At 39.4% G+C, this 18,565-nt stretch overlaps 1 protein-coding gene across 1 annotated transcript in view; it reads right to left on the reverse strand.

Moving 5' to 3' along the window:
- The window catches only part of LOC124780139 (Down syndrome cell adhesion molecule-like protein Dscam2), a 513,871-nt gene that overhangs the window by 103,833 nt on the left and 391,473 nt on the right, over nucleotides 1-18,565 (reverse strand). Inside the window, exons 24-26 of the mRNA XM_047253759.1 lie at nucleotides 8,599-8,749; nucleotides 7,888-8,064; nucleotides 7,342-7,530 (exon numbers count right to left, since the gene is read on the reverse strand). Coding sequence (XP_047109715.1) covers nucleotides 7,342-7,530; nucleotides 7,888-8,064; nucleotides 8,599-8,749 — 517 coding nt within the window. The remainder of the gene's footprint in view (nucleotides 1-7,341; nucleotides 7,531-7,887; nucleotides 8,065-8,598; nucleotides 8,750-18,565) is intronic.

The following is an 18,565-nucleotide window of genomic DNA, read 5'->3' on the forward strand; positions in this document are numbered from 1 at the left end:
TGCAATCGAATATTACAGTGTGATACAGATGTTAGACAAAATATATTAATATTTACAATGGGGTGGATTATGGTTTACCTATAACACAGTGCCACAGTGCAACAGTTTTATATAAGGCTCGTTTCACTGAAAACTTCAAGGGGTACACTTAAACATAACCAGTAAGTTTTCTGTTATGAGACTGTTCTGGTATTATGTTTGTGAATTTCACTGTTTTTCTTAAGCCTGCATTTGGGTGGCAGTATGTGGTTTTTAAGAATTTGACAGTTTCAAGAATTTATGAGCAAGGCAGTGTTAAGATCTCCAGCTTCCTTTAAATTGGTTTACAAGAGTCTTTAGTTTTGTTTCCATTTTGATCTTCATGGCTCAGGATTCTAAAAGTGCTAAGGGCAGCTGGAGAATTCCCCAAAATATGAGACCATATCTTAGGTGAGCCTGTGTGTATGCTCAGTACACACTTATTACTGTTTTCTGGCTAGTAGATGCTTGCAGCACACTCAGTGCAGCCATTGCTTATTCTAACATTTCTTTATTCAGTATGCTTATTAAGTTTCAGCTGGTCAGATGAAGCACAGGCCCAGGAATTTGAATTCAATGTCAGTTTTTATTGGTTGGTTATTTACCATTACAAGTGGATGAGAGGGGCTTGTGTTTTGTGGAATTTCACTGAAACAGTCTTTTTGAATGTTGACGGTTAATTTGTAGTTTGCAGCCCAGTTGGTGAGATGTCCAGTAGCCAAAGTTCACAGCTTTCTGTGCTGCCTCTATGTTGTTCCCTTTGAGGAGTATAGTTGTGTCATCTGCAAAAATAATTGTTCTGTGAGCGTTGACATTCAGGCTCAAGTTATTGACATACAGGAGGACTAGCAGAGCTCCCAGTTCTGAGCCCTTAGGCACACCTACATTGTTGTTGTTGTTGTGGTCTTCAGTCCTGAGACTGGTTTGATGCAGCTCTCCATGCTACTCTATCCTGTGCAAGCTTCTTCATCTCCCAGTACCTACTGCAATCTACATCCTTCTGAATCTGCTTAATGTATTCATCTCTTGGTCTCCCTCTATGATTTTTACCCTCCACCCTGCCCTCCAATACTAAATTGGTGATCCCTTGATGCCTCAGAACATGTCCTACCAACCGATCCCGTCTTCTGGTCAAGTTGTGCCACAAACTTCTCTTCTCCCCAGTCCTATTCCATACTTCCTCATTAGTTATGTGATCTACCCATCTAATCTTCAGCATTCTTCTGTAGCACCACATTTCGAATGCTTCTATTCTCTTCTTGTCCAAACTATTTATCGTCCATGTTTCATTTCCATACATGGCTACACTCCATACAAATACTTTCAGAAATGACTTCCTGACACTTAAATCTATACTCGATGTTAACAAATTTCTCTTCTTCAGAAAAGCTTTCCTTGCCATTGCCAGTCTACATTTTATATCCTCTCTACTTCGACCATCATCAGTTATTTTGCTCCCCAAATAGCAAAACTCCTTTACTACTTTAAGTGTCTCATTTCCTAATCTAATTCCCTCAGCATCACCCGACTTAATTCGACTACATTCCATTATCCTCGTTTTGCTTTTGTTGATGTTCATCTTATATCCTCCTTTCAAGACACTGTCCATTCCATTCAACTGCTCTTCCAAGTCCTTTGCTGTCTCTGACAGAATTACAATGTCATCGGCGAACCTCAAAGTTTTTATTTCTTCTCCATGGATTTTAATACCTACTTCGAATTTTTCTTTTGTTTCCTTTACTGCTTGCTCAATATACAGATTGAACAACATCGGGGAGAGGCTACAACCCTGTCTTACTCCCTTCCCAACCACTGCTTCCCTTTCATGTCCCTCGACTCTTATAACTGCCATCTGGTTTCTGTACAAATTGTAAATAGCCTTTCGCTCCCTGTATTTTACCCCTGCCACCTTTAGAATTTGAAAGAGAGTATTCCAGTCAACATTGTCAAAAGCCTACATTAACCGTTTTATTATGAGAGATGGTTTCAGCTGTTGAGTTGAATTGTTTGTCAGAGTACTTCATACTGATCTTCTCTGTACGATTACTCAGAAACGATGCGGTCCATTTGTTTGTAAGTCCTCTGATACCATACTGTTCAATTTTTATTTCTAATATTTTGTGATCCACTGTGTCAGAATCCTTTGACATATGAAGAAATATGCCTGTAGCAGGTCTAGAATCATATTAATGCAGTCATTTACAGTAGTTTCTATAGATTCATTGTTTCTAAACCCATGTTGAGGTATACAGTACTCAGTACAATGAGGTGAAAAGAGTCATGGGTTAGCAATAAGCACATATACAGATGGTGGCAGTATTGCGAACACGTGGTATAACAGTGCAAGTGCATTGGTGAAACTGTCACTTGTGCTCGGGTGATTCATGCGAAAAACTTCCCAACATGATTATGGCCACATGATGGGAATTAACAGACTTTAAATGGAGATTGGTAGTTGGAGCTAGATGGATGTAACATTCTATTTCAGAAATTGTGAGGGAATAGGATATTCAATATTCTGAGATCCAGTGTCAAGAGTGTACTGAGAATATCAAATTTCAGGAATTACCTCTCAACACAGACAATCCAGTGGCCAATGGCCTTTGATTAATGACCGAGAGCAGCAGCATTTGCATAGAGTTGTCAGCACCAACAGAAAAGCAACACTGCATGAAATAACCATAGAAATCAATCTGGGATATATGTTGAATGCATCTGTCAGGACAGTGTCGCAGAATATGGCATTAATGGGCAATGGCAGCAGACGACCAATGTGAATGCCTTTGCTAACTGCACAGCATCACCTGCAACACCTCTCTGGGGCTTATGACCATGACGGTTGGACCCCAGATGACTCGAAAACAGTGGTCTGATCAGATGAGTCCTGATTTCAGTTGGTATTAAGAGCTGATGGTAGGGTTTGAGTGTGGTGTAGACCCCACAAAGCCATGGACCTCAGTTGTCAATAAGGCACTGTGTAAACTGATTCTGGCTCCATGACATGGGCCTTGTTTACGTGGAATGGAATGGGTCATCGGGTCCAACTGAACCAATCATTGACCATTTGCAGCCATTTGTGTACTTTGTGTTTCCAAACAGTGATGGAATTTTTATGGAAGAAAATGTGCCACGTCACCAGGCCACAATTGTTGGCGACTGGTTTGAAGAACATTTTGGACAGTTTAAGTGAATGATTTGGCTGCTATGATTTGCCCAATATGAACCCCATTGAGCATGTATTAGACATAATTAAGAGGTCAATCTGTGCACAAAATCTTGCACCAGAAACACTTCTGCAGTTATGGATGGCTGTAGAGGCAGCATGGCTCAGTATTTCTGCAGGGGACTTTCAAGGACTTGTGGAGTATGTGCCACATCAAGTAGCTGCACCATGCTGGGGAAAAGAAGGTCTGACGTGCTATAAGGAGGTACCCCATGACTTTTGTCACCTCAGTGTATACCTTTTTGTCAATGAAGCTCATTAGTTTGTTGCACATAATGTTTTCAAATGCTATAGAGAAGCAGGATGAAATTCTGATAGGCCTAGAGTTTTTCATGTGTTTATTACCACCTTTTTTGAAAATAGGAATTAACTTTAGAGATTTTCAGTGGCTAGGAAGGCATCTGCCTGGAAACAACAGTCATGGAGATGACCTAGTGGTTCAGCAATAATGTGTGCATAATTCTGGACAACAGTTGCTAGAATTCCATCATTGCCAACTGAATAAGAATTTTTTTAACCCTCTGAGGCCTTTTACATCATCATATTTAGTGACTGTAGTAATGAATATTGACTCTGTTCACATGTGAGTTTTCTGGTTTACTGGCTGATGTTTTATGTTTGGGTCATTTTTAACCAATTCATCTGCTATGATTGTTTGTCTCAGTTAGTCAGCACAGCTTCAGGATACTTGTGAAGAGTTTGTTGAAAGTGGTTACCACAGCTTCAGAACTAGTTATCATCTCATTATTTTGTTTAATTTCTATGTTTCAGTGCATTACTTTGTTTTCCCCTTTATTCCTTTTTATAATACACTGAAGAAGCAAAGAAACTGGTAGACCTGCCCAATATTGAGTAGGGCACCCACGAGCACACAGAAGTGCCGCAACATGACGTGGCATGGAACTGACTAATGTCTGAAGTAGTGCTGGATGGAATTGACACCATTAAACCTGCAGGGCTGCCCATAAATTCGTAAGAGTATCAGGGGTTGGAGCACAGTATGTTGCAAGGCATCCCAGATATGCTCAATAATATTCATATCTGGAGAGTTTGGTGGCCAGCAGAAGTGTTTAAACTCAGAAGAGTGTGCCTGGAGCTACTCTGCAGCAATTATGAACATGTGGGGTGTCACATGTCCTGCTGGAATTGCGCAAGTCCGTCGGAATGCACAATGGACATGAATGAATGCAGGGATCAGAAAGGATGCTAAGTATGTATCACCTGTCACAGCTGTATCTAGATGTATCAGGGGTCCCATATCATTCCAACTGCACACACCCCCACACCATTCAGAGCCTCCACCAGCTTGAACAGTCCCCTGATGACATGCATGGTCCATGGATTCATGAGGCTGTCTCCATAAATGTACACATTCATCCACTCAACACATTTTGAAATGAAACTCATCTGACCAGGCAACATGTTTCCAGTCATCAACAGTCCAATGTCATTGTTGACAGGCTCGGGTGAGACATAAAGCTGTGTGTTGTGCAGTCATTAAGGGTACATGAGTGGGCCTTCAGCTCCGAAAGCCCATATCGATGATGTTTCCTTGAATGGCTCACACGCTCACACCTGTTGATGGCCCAGCATTGAAATCTGCAGAAATTTGTGGAAGGGTTGCACTTCTGTAACATTGAACAATTCTGTGCAGTCATTGTTCCCATTCTCGCAGGATCTTTTTATGGCCGCAGCGATGTAGGAGATTTGATGTTTTACCAGATTCCTGATACTCACTACACTCGTGAAATGGTCATACGGGAAAATCCCCACTTCATCGCTGCCTCAGAGATACTGTGTCCCATCACTCTTGCACCAACTATAACACCACATTCAGACTCACTTAAATCTTGATAACGTGCCATTGTAGCAGCAGTAATAAATCTAACAACTGCGCCAGACAGTTGTTGTCTTATATGGCAACTGCCAACTGCAGTGCCATGTTCTGCCTGTTTACATATCTCTGTATTTGAATACACATGTCTATACCAGTTTATTTGGTGCTTGTATTCCTCCTTGATTTTACTTTGTCATTAGATTTGTCAATGCACTCATCATTGTATACCCTTTTAGCTTGTCTTATCACTCTTTGTAGGATATATATGTTGTTTTTATAGTATTTGAGTAGTTGCAAGTTTCATTAGTTTTGTTTATGTAACTTAGGGAGTATGCAGGAGGTTTATATAGCTAATGTAACCACATTCTTGTAACCCTCACTTTTCTTTTTCTTTTTTTGAAGTGCCTCTTCAGTGGGATGATGATGATTGTTATTGTTATTATTTTTAATATTACTACTGCTACTACTACTACTACTACTACTACTACTACTACTACTATTGTTAACAGTATAGTGTACATGGTCATTTTACATTCTTATATAAATGGTTAATTACACATTAAAAATGATGGGCCATTGTGTCAAGAAATTTTAGTTGACATCATTGATTGCCTATATCTTTGCCCACTTTTCTTTATTTAGGAGGCAATTTAGTTTGTTTGAGTTAGTCTGGGTGTAATACCTTCATAAAGTTTTAGGTGGGATGGGGTCTGATGTAACTTTGTTTACACTGACATTTAGCATGAAAGTCTGGAGATCACTGAATCCTGCATTCCATACAGTGATCGATACTGGTACATTTCCTTTTCTTGCATGTACAACCGTCTAATACCCATGTGATTACTTTATACTCAGAACATCTCTCTGCTGTTTTTTGGTGGTGATGATAAGGAGATAACACATTTTTAACAAATAGGACATCAGAAGTGATTAAATATTTTAGCAACAAGAGCCTAAAAGTTAGTACCATAAGATCTTGTAAAATCCAAAGTGATAGGAAGAATGATACATACATGATACTTCTAGTTAGATGAAAGCAGTAACTGCACAATCATAACAAAATTTCTAATGCATATATAGGATCTGTAGTTTTAGGAAACTTATTTGACAATGTTTATCGGGAAACACTACATATTTCTGAAGTAATCAGGGGTAAAAATCAAGGAACTTAAGGCTATTTATGATTTGTACAGAAACCAGAATGCAGCTATTAGGATCGAAGGACATGAAAGGAACCAGTAATTTACAAAATAAGTCAGACACATTTGTAGCCCTATCTTCACAATGTTTTCAGTCTGTACTTTGAGCAATCAATAAAGGAAACTAAGGAGAAGTTTGGAAAGCGAATTAAAATTAAGGTTGAAGAAATTAAAATTCTAAGGTTTTTTAATCACATTCTCATTCTCTCAGAGGCAGCAGAAAACGTGGAAGACAAGTTGAATTCAGAGGATAGGACTTGGAAAAAGGTTACGCGATGAACATCAACATAAGTAAAAAGTAGCCAACATTGAGCGAATTTAATTAGAAAATGAGCCACTAAAAGTAGCACATATGTTTTGCTATCTGGGCAGCATAATAAGGGCTGATGGCCAAAGTAAAGAAGGTTCAAAATGCGCACTTGTAATAACAAGAAATGTGTTTATGTAAAAGAGGAATTAGTTAGCATCAAACTTCAGTTTAGGTTTTAGTCTTTTCTAAAGTACTTATATGGAGTACAACTTCCTATGGAAGTGGAACATGGGTGATAAACAGTACAGACAATAGGAGAAGAGAAGCTTTTGAAATGTGGTGTCACAGAAGAATCTTGAAGATTAGTTGGGTAGACAGAGTTACTTTTAACTAATGAAAAAACATTTGTTGAATTGGGAAGGGAAGTGCTTTCTGGCACAAACTGGCTCAAAGCAGGGTTTAGTAAACAGTACATATCCGGAGGAATCAAGGAATACATAATTTGGTAATGAGGGATAGTGTGTAGATTAAAATTGTAGAGGGAGATCAAGGCTTAACTATAATAAGCAGGTTCAAATGGATGTAGGCCACAGCAATTACACAGAAATGAACAGACTTATATAACACAGACTGGCATGGACAGCTGCATCAAACCCATCTCTCGACTGAAGGGCACAACAAGTGCTCTCTCCCTCTCAGAAAGAGAGAGAGAGAGAGAGAGAGAGAGAGAGAGTTAGTTAGTTTGTTTGTTGCACTCAGAAAATTCATGCATTATGATTGTCCCACAATGCATTGTGAAATAAGTTGCACATACCTTGAAGAGTAGTGCCTCCATCTTTTGGTATCATCCACTTCATTTCAAAACTATTATGATCTGAGTCAACAACTTCAAGTATTGGAGATTCAGGAGGTAGCAGCACAATAATCTGATACATAATTTGATCCTCACCAAACAAGTTCTTTGCTACACATGAGTAGTTTCCTTCATTTCTCTTTTCCAGCTCTGGACAGACAAAAGGAGTCTTATATTATCACAAATTAGATATTTTATACAAGTGTTGTTCCTGGTAACAATGATCTATCCTAGAATATTAAAAAATACTAGTAAATGCAATTACAAACTGTTATTTTCATATGTGTATCAAGCTGAACAAATTTTTGCACTGTGCTGAAAACAGCTTTTTATGTTATACATGGAAAAAAAACACACACTAAATGTAGTGATGTTTGTAGTATAATGTTACTGTGGAGATTAATAAAATTTTATGCACATTCATTGTATTTATTTGTAATTTCACATTTTAATCAGAGCAGAGCCCACACAAAAATTAGAAAACTATAAGCAAAGCAGAATACTTACTCGCAATTTTGAGTGAGTCCTGTAATATAGTAAATCCTGGACTAGATTTCATGGTTTTCTTCTTATAAAGCCAACGGATGCTTGGAGTAGGATTTCCAACAGCAATGCAGTGCAGAACAGCATTCATCTTCAGTGGAATATATAACACCTGGGAAAAGGACGCAATACGGGCTGGAGCTGTAAGAGAAGGAAACATCAGCAATGTGTGGTGACGAAGGCTTCAAGGTATGGCAATAAACCTTTTACTTAAAGCTTCTTATTCCTTCCTCTTTAGTAAAATTTCTGTGGTTTCTAGTTCTATCTAAATGGCCAGAAGAATGCCTGTAGTGGAGATAAGTTACTTTACGCTAAACCCAAATGTATGTTTGTTTATAAGTATCATTTGCTGTGAACAACTTTAATTTTCAATGTTTCATGTCTTCACTACTTGGTATCAACATCCTATAACATTTTCCAAATTTAGTATCACGAAATGCTAACAAAATTGGTACTGTTTTAGTCAGTTGGATTTTCCTTGAGCTGAATTATATAGTAAATGAAAAGAATTTTTTTAATGCCCATTGAAATTTGAAAAATATAGCTCCAAATTTCTTCTGTTTTATATTGAGGAGTAAATGGTCTACTGATCTGTTGCTTTATGTTTCTAATTTGTTACTCATGCAATAGGGGGACTGGAAAAATTTAGAAAGTGAACAATAGTCATTATTTTACCTCTAGAATTTGGAGCCTGAGTAACTGGCTTTGGACTTTCTCCCTCTCCTACAGAAGTAGAGGCAGTCACCCAGAATTCAAACTGCTCCAGCTCCCTCAGCCCCCGAACTTCATGGACAAATGTAGTAGCTCCCACTTGAAATTTCATAGGCTGTACAGAATTGACAATGCATCAGTATTATTAAAATGGTTCTCAATAACTACATACATACAGTGTTTTTAACTCTGGTTAAGGCATAAGGTAAAAAAATGAGGAGACTGCACAGAATTGGCAAAGAAATGAATTTGCAGAAAACATTGACAAGAAGGGAGAGGATGATAAGATGTGTGCTAAGATATATAGGAATAACTTCCATGGTACTTGATGGACCTATAGAGGTTAAAAGCTGCACGGGCAAGACAAAGAGTGAAATATATCCAACAAATATTGAGGACACTGGGTGCATTGGGTACTCGGAAAAGTTGTGCTACTCTGATATGAAGAGGTTGGTGCAGGAAGGGAATTTGTGACTGGCCACATGTAATTTGCAGAAACAGTGTTGGAGTCATTTGCAAAACTCTAGCTTTTTGAATTTTCAAAAAGTTTCTTTGTCAGGAAGAGAAAAAGGACAGGAGTGAATGAAAATGGAAAATAAGTGGCAATTGTTACATGTGGAAAGAAAAATATTTGCTCCAAACACTGAATCAAACAGCTGAATAAAATTAAGTCACAGTGAAAGAAAATATCTTATATATTTCTGACAGTAAAACTGTGTCATTTTACCAACAATACAAACTATAACAACTACACAGGATTTAATTGTATCAAAAGTGAAATTCACTTAGGAAAAACAGTAAAATTATAAAGAAGCAAAATATCACTTACAAAAAGAGTGAAGGGAAAAGACTGTCTACACACCTCTGCATGAGCCATAACTTCTCATATCTTAACTTCATGATCTTGAGCAGGAGTACAATCATTTTCTAGTCAGCTTCAAATGCTAGCCTCAATAATAACTTCACCTTCCCTCCAGGCATTCCCATTTGAGTCCCTGAAGCATCTCCTTAACACTTGCATATTGTTCAGACCTATTGGTAAAAAATATAGCAGCCCACCTCCGAATTACTTCAATATTTTCCTTTATTCCAGACTGGTATGGATGCCAAACACTCAAGCAGTACTCAAGAATAGGTCACATGAGCATCGTATATGTGGTCTCCTTTACAGATAGAAAGAACTTTCACAAAATTCTCCCAATAAACTGAAGCCGATCATTCACCTTCCCTATTACAATCTTCATATGATCATTCCATTTCATTCAGTGTGCAATGTTATGCCCAGATATTTAATTGACTTGACTGTGTCAAGCAGGACAGTACTAACGCTGCATCCAAACATTATGGGTTTGTTTTTCCTACTCATCTCCATTTACTTACATTTTTCTACATTTAAAGCTCGCACTCATTCATCACTCCAAGTAGAAATGTTGTCTAAGTCATCTTGTATCCTCCTACAGTCACTCAACTTTGACACCTTTGGTACACCACATCATCATGAGCAAACAAGTGCATCTTGCTGCCCACCCTGTCTGCCAGACTATTTATTTATACAGGGTGTTTCAAAAGTGATGGTCAATATTCAGGGATATGACAAGAATGATCATTCGAAACAATAAAGTCAAGTAAACATGGGTTCTAAAATGCATACTTTAAGAGCTATGAGCTACTGTTGATCTTCAATACTGTGAAACAAATCTCTTCTAATGCAAGCTATTTCTCTCCATATTTTGGGAAGTGGTAGTATGGACCAAAGCAAGAAAACATGTCCAATAACATGTGCTCTAAAATGCATACCTTAAAAGTTATGAGCACTTGTTATTAGAAGAATTGTGTTCCAGAGTGGTGAAGATGAACAAGTGCTCATAGTTCTTAAGGTATGCATTTTAGAGCATATGTTAATGGCACTTTTCCTGTTTTGGTCCATACTACTACTTCCAAAAATATGGAAAGCAAACAGCTTGCAGTAGAAGGTATTTGCTACAGTAGTGAAGATTAAGAATTGTTCATTAGCTCTTAAGGTATACATTTTAGAGCCCATGTTTACTTGATTTTTTTCTTTCAATTGATCATTCCTGTCTTATGCCTGAATATTGACCATCACTCCTGAAACACCCTCTACAGTAAATAATAGCAGTCACACATTTCTGGGGCACTCCTGACGATATCCTTGTCTCTGATGAACACTTGCTCTTGAGGACAATGTGCTGGGTTCTATTACTTCAGTAATATTCGAGCCACTGATATATCTGAAAACCTGTTCCATTTGCTTGTATCTTTGTTAATAGTCTGCAATGGGGCATGGTGTCAAACGCTTTCTGGAAATCTAGAAATATGGAATCTGTTTGTTGCCTTCATCCATAGTACGCAGTATGTCACATGAGAAAAGGGCAATCTGAGTTTCAAACAAGCAATGCTTTCTAAAAACTTGTCTTAAGAAGATTTATTATTTTCAAACTGAGAACACATTCAAAGATTCTGCAGCAAACTGACTTTAGGGATATTGGTCTGTAATTTTGTGGGTCCATTCTTTTGCCCTTATACAGGAGCCACTTGCATTTCTTTCCAATCATTTGGAACTTTGCACTGGGTGACAGATTTGTGATAAATGCAAACCAGGTAAGGGCCAACACTTTAGAGTACTCTTTGTAAAATTGATTTGGGATTCAATCTGGAGCTGGCAACTTATTTGTTTTCAACTCTTTCAGTTGTTTCTCTACACTAGGGATGCTTATTACTATGTCATCCATATGGGAGTTTGCTCAGTGGTCAAATGACAGTAAGTTTGTACATTTCTCCTCTGTGAACGATTTCTTAAACGTGAAATTTAGAACTTCGGGTTTCATTTGGCTATCTCCTATTGCTACACAATGTGATCAATTCACTGGATGGAAACCTTAGACCCACTTAGTGATTTTACATAGGAGCAGAATTTTCTTAGGTTCTCTGTCACATCTTTATCTATGGTGTGACAGTGGTAGTTGTATGCTTCATGCAGAAATCTTCTCACAGATGCACGAATCTCTACTTTCCTTTGCCTGTCATCATTTGCACATTCTCTTTTGAACCAAGAGCACAACAGCATTTGCTTCCTCAGAATTTTCTAAATTTCATTGTTAAAGCATGGCAAATCTTTTCTGTCCTTAATGCACTTATTAGGGACATAGTTCTCCAGACCACAATTTATAATCTACTTAAACTTTGTCCATTATTCTTCTACATCCATCTTAATGAAACTAAGTCAAGTCAATTCACTGTCTAAGGGAGATGTCAACAACTGCTTATATATTATGTCTAGCAAAAATACTCTCCTAGCCTTCTTGACTGACTTATTAATTTTCAAATCCATAGTTGCTATAATGACATCATGGTCACTAATCCCTGTCTCTATACTGATGCTGTCGATAATGTCTGGCCTGTTTATAACTACTGGGTCTAAGATATTTCCATTGCCGCTCAAGACAGTATTCAGAAAACGTGTTCAAAAGTACTTCATATGACTGTCTATTTGTGCCCCCTGCAATGAATCCGTAGACATCTCTGTCTATACTTGGTAGGTGAAAGTTGCCTCCAACTTGTATTGCATGAACAGTGCATTTAGATGCTACATTTGAATGACTTTACATCTGTCACACAGAATCAGGTGGTCAGTAAAAACATTCAGCTATCAATTTGGTTTCACCTAGACTTGTTATATACAACCAGATAACTTCACTGTCACACTCAATTTCTACTTCAATAGAGACAATATTTTTGTCAACTCCAATGAACACTCCCCCCCCCCCCCCCCCCCCCCCCCCTATGGCATCTAATATGTCTTTCTGATATATGTTCCATGACTTACTAAATATCTCAATTTTCCACTTTGGGTTTCCGCCAGCTCTCAGTCCCAGGAATAATTGAGTATGAGAACTTTCCTGGATGGCAATAAATTTGGCAACTTTGTTACATATATTTCAGCAATATATAATTGAGTATGAGAACTTTCCTGGACAGCAATAAATTTGGCAACTTTATTACATATATTTCGGCAATTTACTTATAAAATTTTGACAGTCTAAGGGTTTTTATTCTGAACATGGTCTATCTTCCCTTTCTGCCTACTGACTGGCAATTATTTGTCAGAGTGCTTCATACTACCGCCTAGCCTGAAAAACCCTCATGTGTACTCCACAAGTACTCTGCTACCTGAGTAGCAGCTTAATATATGTACTGCATCCCTGACTTATCAAGGAGAATCCTACAAATGCCAACCCATAATGTAGGTCTAGAAATCTGCAGCCAAGAGTGTCACAGAGTCAATGAAGCCTTTGGTTGAGATCCTCCACTTGACTCCAAACCAAAAGACCCTGATCAACTCTCTGAACAATGCTGCAAATTGCTGTGTGTGTGAAGCCAGCAGCGTCCACCTTTGCCAGTCACCTGTGTGAACTGAGGAGGGCCTCAGAAACCATCCAACTAGTGTTGTTGGTGCTGATGTGAGCCACAATTAACAATACAACTATCCCGTCACCTCCAATAGCTACAGACAAGGCCACCTCCACATCTCAGATGAGCCCCCCAAACTTTCCTTTTGGCCCTCCACCCTGAGTGATGCAAATGTGTTACCACCCGGAACGTGAGTCCCCTCCCCCCCTCCCGCCCCCCTCCTCTGTTTTCCCCCTCCATCTCTTTTTCATGTTTTAATTGCACTTAATTTGTTTTTCATTTCTCTCCCTCTATTCATATTCAGTTCTCACTCTGCTCCTGCACTGAAGCTGGCAAGGTGTTTAACAATATGCCATCTTTGCTCTCTGATTTTTTCCTCTCAATAGATAGATCTCTCTCTTCTTGGGATCTGCCACTCCTTTATTACTGCCCTCACATTTTATGTCTTTCCTCCCAGAGAAATGAACTAGTAGTTCTGAAGACTACTATTTTTTTGTTTTAATGGGTTTATGGGCACTACTGGAATTATTGCTTCCTGAAAGTAAGTAGTCCCTTTGTAATTTTATACAAGGTATGTATATATTTTAAAATGTATTGCATCTCATTTTTTTAATTTTTTGAAAATTGTTTATCTGAATAAAAATGGGGAACAGAAAAAGACTATATTCACAGGAGAATGAAACTTACACTAAATCATGGATCAGGAGAGAAAGAAGGCAAGGGGTAAGTCACAGTTCAAAGCTTTAAAAATTAATGGGAAATGTATGTGGGCAAGATGGAAGGGGGAAAGGAGCTAAAACGAATTAAAAAAAAAAAAAAAAACACGGAGGAAATAACAAGAAGGTACAAAGGAAAATTAACAATATTTAGGAGTACAGATTTAATCAAGTAAAACTAAAAAGAAATAGAAGACAAACAAAGGAACATGAAAATAGATGGAATCCTGATGCAGAATGTATATAAAAAGGTAGGAGAAATATCGAGATATTACATTTGACACCACATTGGGCGACCTGTGTGCTGGATGGGGATGAAATGATGATGAAGACAACACAACACCCAGTCTCTGAATGGAGAAAATCTCCGACCCAGCAGGGAATCGAACCCAGGCCCTGAGAATTGACGTTCTGTCGTGCTGACCACTCAGCTATCGGGGCGGACTGTTTGTGAATTAGTTTGTTTTGTGTTTCCTGGATCACTTGTATGATACATCAAAGTGATATGTATCAGGTATTTTAAACGTTACTAAATATTTAAATAATACTGCATACCAACCACTTGCAGATGAATATACATTATAGAAAAAAATAGTCAAATAGCAGAAATAAGTGTGGGGACTTCACACTCACAGAGTATCGATAGTGCACAACTATCTCATCATGACTGGTTTCTTTGAATTGATTTTATCTTCACTGGTTAACTTAGTGTTAGTTGGTTATTTATACCTTTCTTATGAGAATGTTTTTGGCATATGTGCTTGATGAATTATGGAATGAAGTACTATAAATTGGCTCTTCTACATGCAGGTGTTATTTGAATACCTATTCATCGGGATTTTCTACATGGGTAACCAATTACATGCATGCAGAATTTTGTATCAACCTCTGAAATATACAACAGAGTACATCACAGTTACAAGGGCTCATTGCAGTGAAGACCTGTTACTTGGACCTTTCTGCCATCCCAGTGGTATCCTATTTGGCCCTCAACGTGTAGTGAATGATATTGAACAGACAATGTATGTAGAGAAATCAGAAAGTTCCTACCTTTCACCTCCTGCATGTGATAATGACCATATGAAGCAACAGTAGCACAGCCTATTCCTCTCAGTGACTTTACAAATGATACTGATCTGGTTATCCATGTACAGAACAGCATTTATGTGGATGATTCTGTTTTTCCAACAATTTTGCAGTATCACAATATCTCACATCAGTTCCTTTGTCCTTCCATGCTAAGAACACTGCAGTCAAATCCATGTCTTCCACCATGTGAGCCCAGCTGGCTGGGTTACAGGAGAAAATTTCCAGGTGTTATTCCACACTGTGCACAACCAAGAAGGGTTTCATATGCCAAAAGGGCTTGGATTCCAAAACTTAACACCATAAATTTTCCATGAAGTTTCTGCAAAATGACATTATCTACCTAATCCACCTCCATTTCAACTGTACAATCAATGTACATTGTTTGTTGTTGCAGAAACTATACACACAAGTCATGATGCTGTAGATGACACTTCAAAGTTTTCCTCTTTAATAAGTACACTGCTGGCCACCGTAAATGCAACACCAAGAAAGACAAGAGGTAGCACAACAAAAATTATTTTGTAGATAACATGTTGACCAAGTATCAAATGATTACGTTTACAGACGTCTGGAGATCACCGCTGCCACACGTCTCGGCATTGAGTCAAAGAGACGTTGGATGTGTTCCTGGGGTACAGCAGCCCAAGCAGCTTCCACACATTGCCAAAGATCATCTGGTGTGGCAGCTGGGGATGTAATCTGGGTCACTCGTTGAGCAACCATGGACCACATGTTTTCTATCGGCGAAAGATCCGGAGAGCGAGCCGGCCAGGGAAGCACTTCAGACTGTTTATTGACGAAGAACCTTTGGACAATACGTGCCACGTGTGGTCGCGCATTATCCTGTTGAAATATGGCTGTGGCCGAGCCCTGAAGGTAAGGAAGGACAACTGGCTCCAGCACCTCGGATATGTAGCACCGGCTATTTAAAGTACCGGCAATGCGTACTAGAGGCGTGCGAGAGTAATATCCAATACCGCCCCATACCATAATACCCAGTGCAAGACCAGTGTGGCGGTGCATAATGCAGCTGTCCAGCATCCTCTCTCCACGGTGTCTCCACACTCGAATCCGACCATCGTGGTGCTGCAGACAGAAGCGTGCCTCGTCAATAAAGAAAATGTCATTCCATTCTGCCGTCCACATCTGTCTGTCATCACACCATTGGCGGCAGAGATGTCTGTGGTACTGTGTCAGTGGTAGACGAAGCAATGGACATCTTGCGGACAGACCACTCTGCTGTAAACGGCGTCGAATGGTACGCGCAGACACTGGATGATGCGTTACAGATGCAATGTGCTGTGCTATGGTTCGGGATGTCACTGAGCAATCCGTCACCGCCATGCGCACAATTTGCCTATCAGCACGTGCAGTGGTGCACCAAGGTGAATGCGATCAACCACGTCGGTCCGTCGTACCCTCCTGCATCCAACGGTCACATATCCGCATTACAGTTGTTTGGTTTCGTCCAACACGACTAGCGATTTCTCTGTATGATAATCCACAATCTCAGTAAGCCACTATCCTTCCTCTGTCGAACTCGGATACTTGATCAAACGATGTTCGCTGTTGTCTACGAGGCATAACTGATCGTCTTGTGAAACAACCACAAGGTAAACAAACGTGCCAAACGTACACTCGTCGAAATCGCCAAGCCTTAAATGGCGCTATGAGGTGGCGCCACAGGCGCGCGTGATGTGCGTCTGCGCTGAAATTCTAATCAGTTGGATGTCTCATCGCTACAAACCCATGGTGTAAATTTCACTTGATTCGGATGCTTCCTTCAGGGTGTTGCATTTACGGTGGCCAGCAGTGTAGTATTAGTGACAATATGTTCCTTATTAGTGGTGTGATTTAGTCACCTTTTGGCACTGGCAAATCTGACACAGGAAAGTTAGTTTCCTCTAACAGTTGTATCAAAACACCTGAGCAACTGGTACAGGCACAAAGAAACTGGACAGCAGAACACCTTTCCAGTTTTGGAGACATTTACGTGAATTAACAGATCCGGTACTCATGTCGGATGACACACCCAGGATATATGGTCAAGTAAACTGCCTCTATGAATACAGTCTTCAATGATTTTCCATGAATGTGATATGTGAGAAGGCAGACTGCATGTGGCTGATAGAATTTTTGCTCTCCAACAAAAACGGCATTACTACCATGGAAGTAGCAAGACCATATACAGTGGCAATGATTTGGCGAAGAGTGCCGAGCAAGTATGGAGGGAAATTACAGTGACACCACATGTAAACAACAGACAGCTGTACCCAAGGAGAATTCCAATCAACAACTGTTTTTTACAGGAAACTCATAGCCAACAAGGACAGGACACAAATGTTCAGCACCTTGGTATCACCCAAACTCCAGGTGTGATCTCCATTAGGCAATACATGTTGGGGCACATTTCAAGAGGTCCTGCATTCCAAATGAGTGAGCCACACTAGTTTAGCTCAACCATTTTGGGACAACTACAGGTTATACATCCTAAACAAGAAGAGAAACCAATATTTCCTCATAGACACAGGCACGGAGGTGAGCACCATTTTGAAACTAAAAACTCAAAAGTTTCACACTTTCTCCTGCAGCTGCAGCTGCAAGCTGTGAATGATACACCCATCAAACTATATGTCCTGACTGTTTGTACATTGGATCTTGGTCTATGTGAACCTATCACAATGAAATTCACAGTAACTGAGGGCAATGAGCCATTAATGGGTGTGAATTTTTTGTGTCAGTTTCACCTTTTCCTGACTTGGCAGATGGCAAACTTTATCACACTAGTAGTGGAAAGTCAGTGCCAGGTATATTAGCAGACCACACATATTCACACATGAGCACAGCAATTTCCAGCACTATGACAGGTAGAAATTTAATGTATACTTACAGTTACTTGAAGTTGAAACTGGGTAATATGAACTAAAAGTGTGACGGCGTGAAAGTGGAACATGCAAAATTATATGAAGAAAAATAAGTTTTACAATCAACATTGACCAACAAAAGAAGAGAGTGGGACAATACTAACAAGTACCCGGTTCATCTGAAGGAAATCATAACATGTTGGGAAGAAGAATAACCAGTTCTGACTCCATACATATAGGCAATTTTAAAGGGTGTGGAAAATCTGCACTGTAATGAAAAACTTCAGTGGTTCCTCCAAGGATGACAAATGGTTTATTTATCTGGATGAGATGCTGACTAGAACCTTACTGAGGTTAAATGTAATCAACACAGAGGGCAAGGAGAATGTGAACCAAGCAAACAAGGATGCAATTCAATGTGTTCAAGTATATATCAATCAGCTGGAGTCATCAGTTGCCACCAGAGGCCTGGATAAACTCTGAAGTTTATTATGGCATCCTTCACATGAGTTTCAAGAGAAACCTTTCAGGTCAGTACCACCAATGTCAGTGCAGAACTCTAATGCCCCAGCATTACCAGTGCTCTGTTCTCCACTGCCCCTCCTTGAGCAAAGATGAGCATAAAAGACCACATAGTTCATAAAATCAGTACTAAGCCAGGAACCCCTGTTTTTCACATGGTTTGCCGACTAGCTCCAGACAAATTAGGACCACTAAGGCAGTCATTAACAGTGCAATAGCACTCAGGGATTGTGCAACTTTGGGATAGTGTTTGGGCTTCCCCCATTCATCTGGTACCAGAAAAGATAGTTCCAACAGGTTATATACAGGTAT

Source organism: Schistocerca piceifrons, chromosome 1, assembly GCF_021461385.2.
Source record: "Schistocerca piceifrons isolate TAMUIC-IGC-003096 chromosome 1, iqSchPice1.1, whole genome shotgun sequence".
NCBI classification, from domain to species: domain Eukaryota; kingdom Metazoa; phylum Arthropoda; class Insecta; order Orthoptera; family Acrididae; genus Schistocerca; species Schistocerca piceifrons.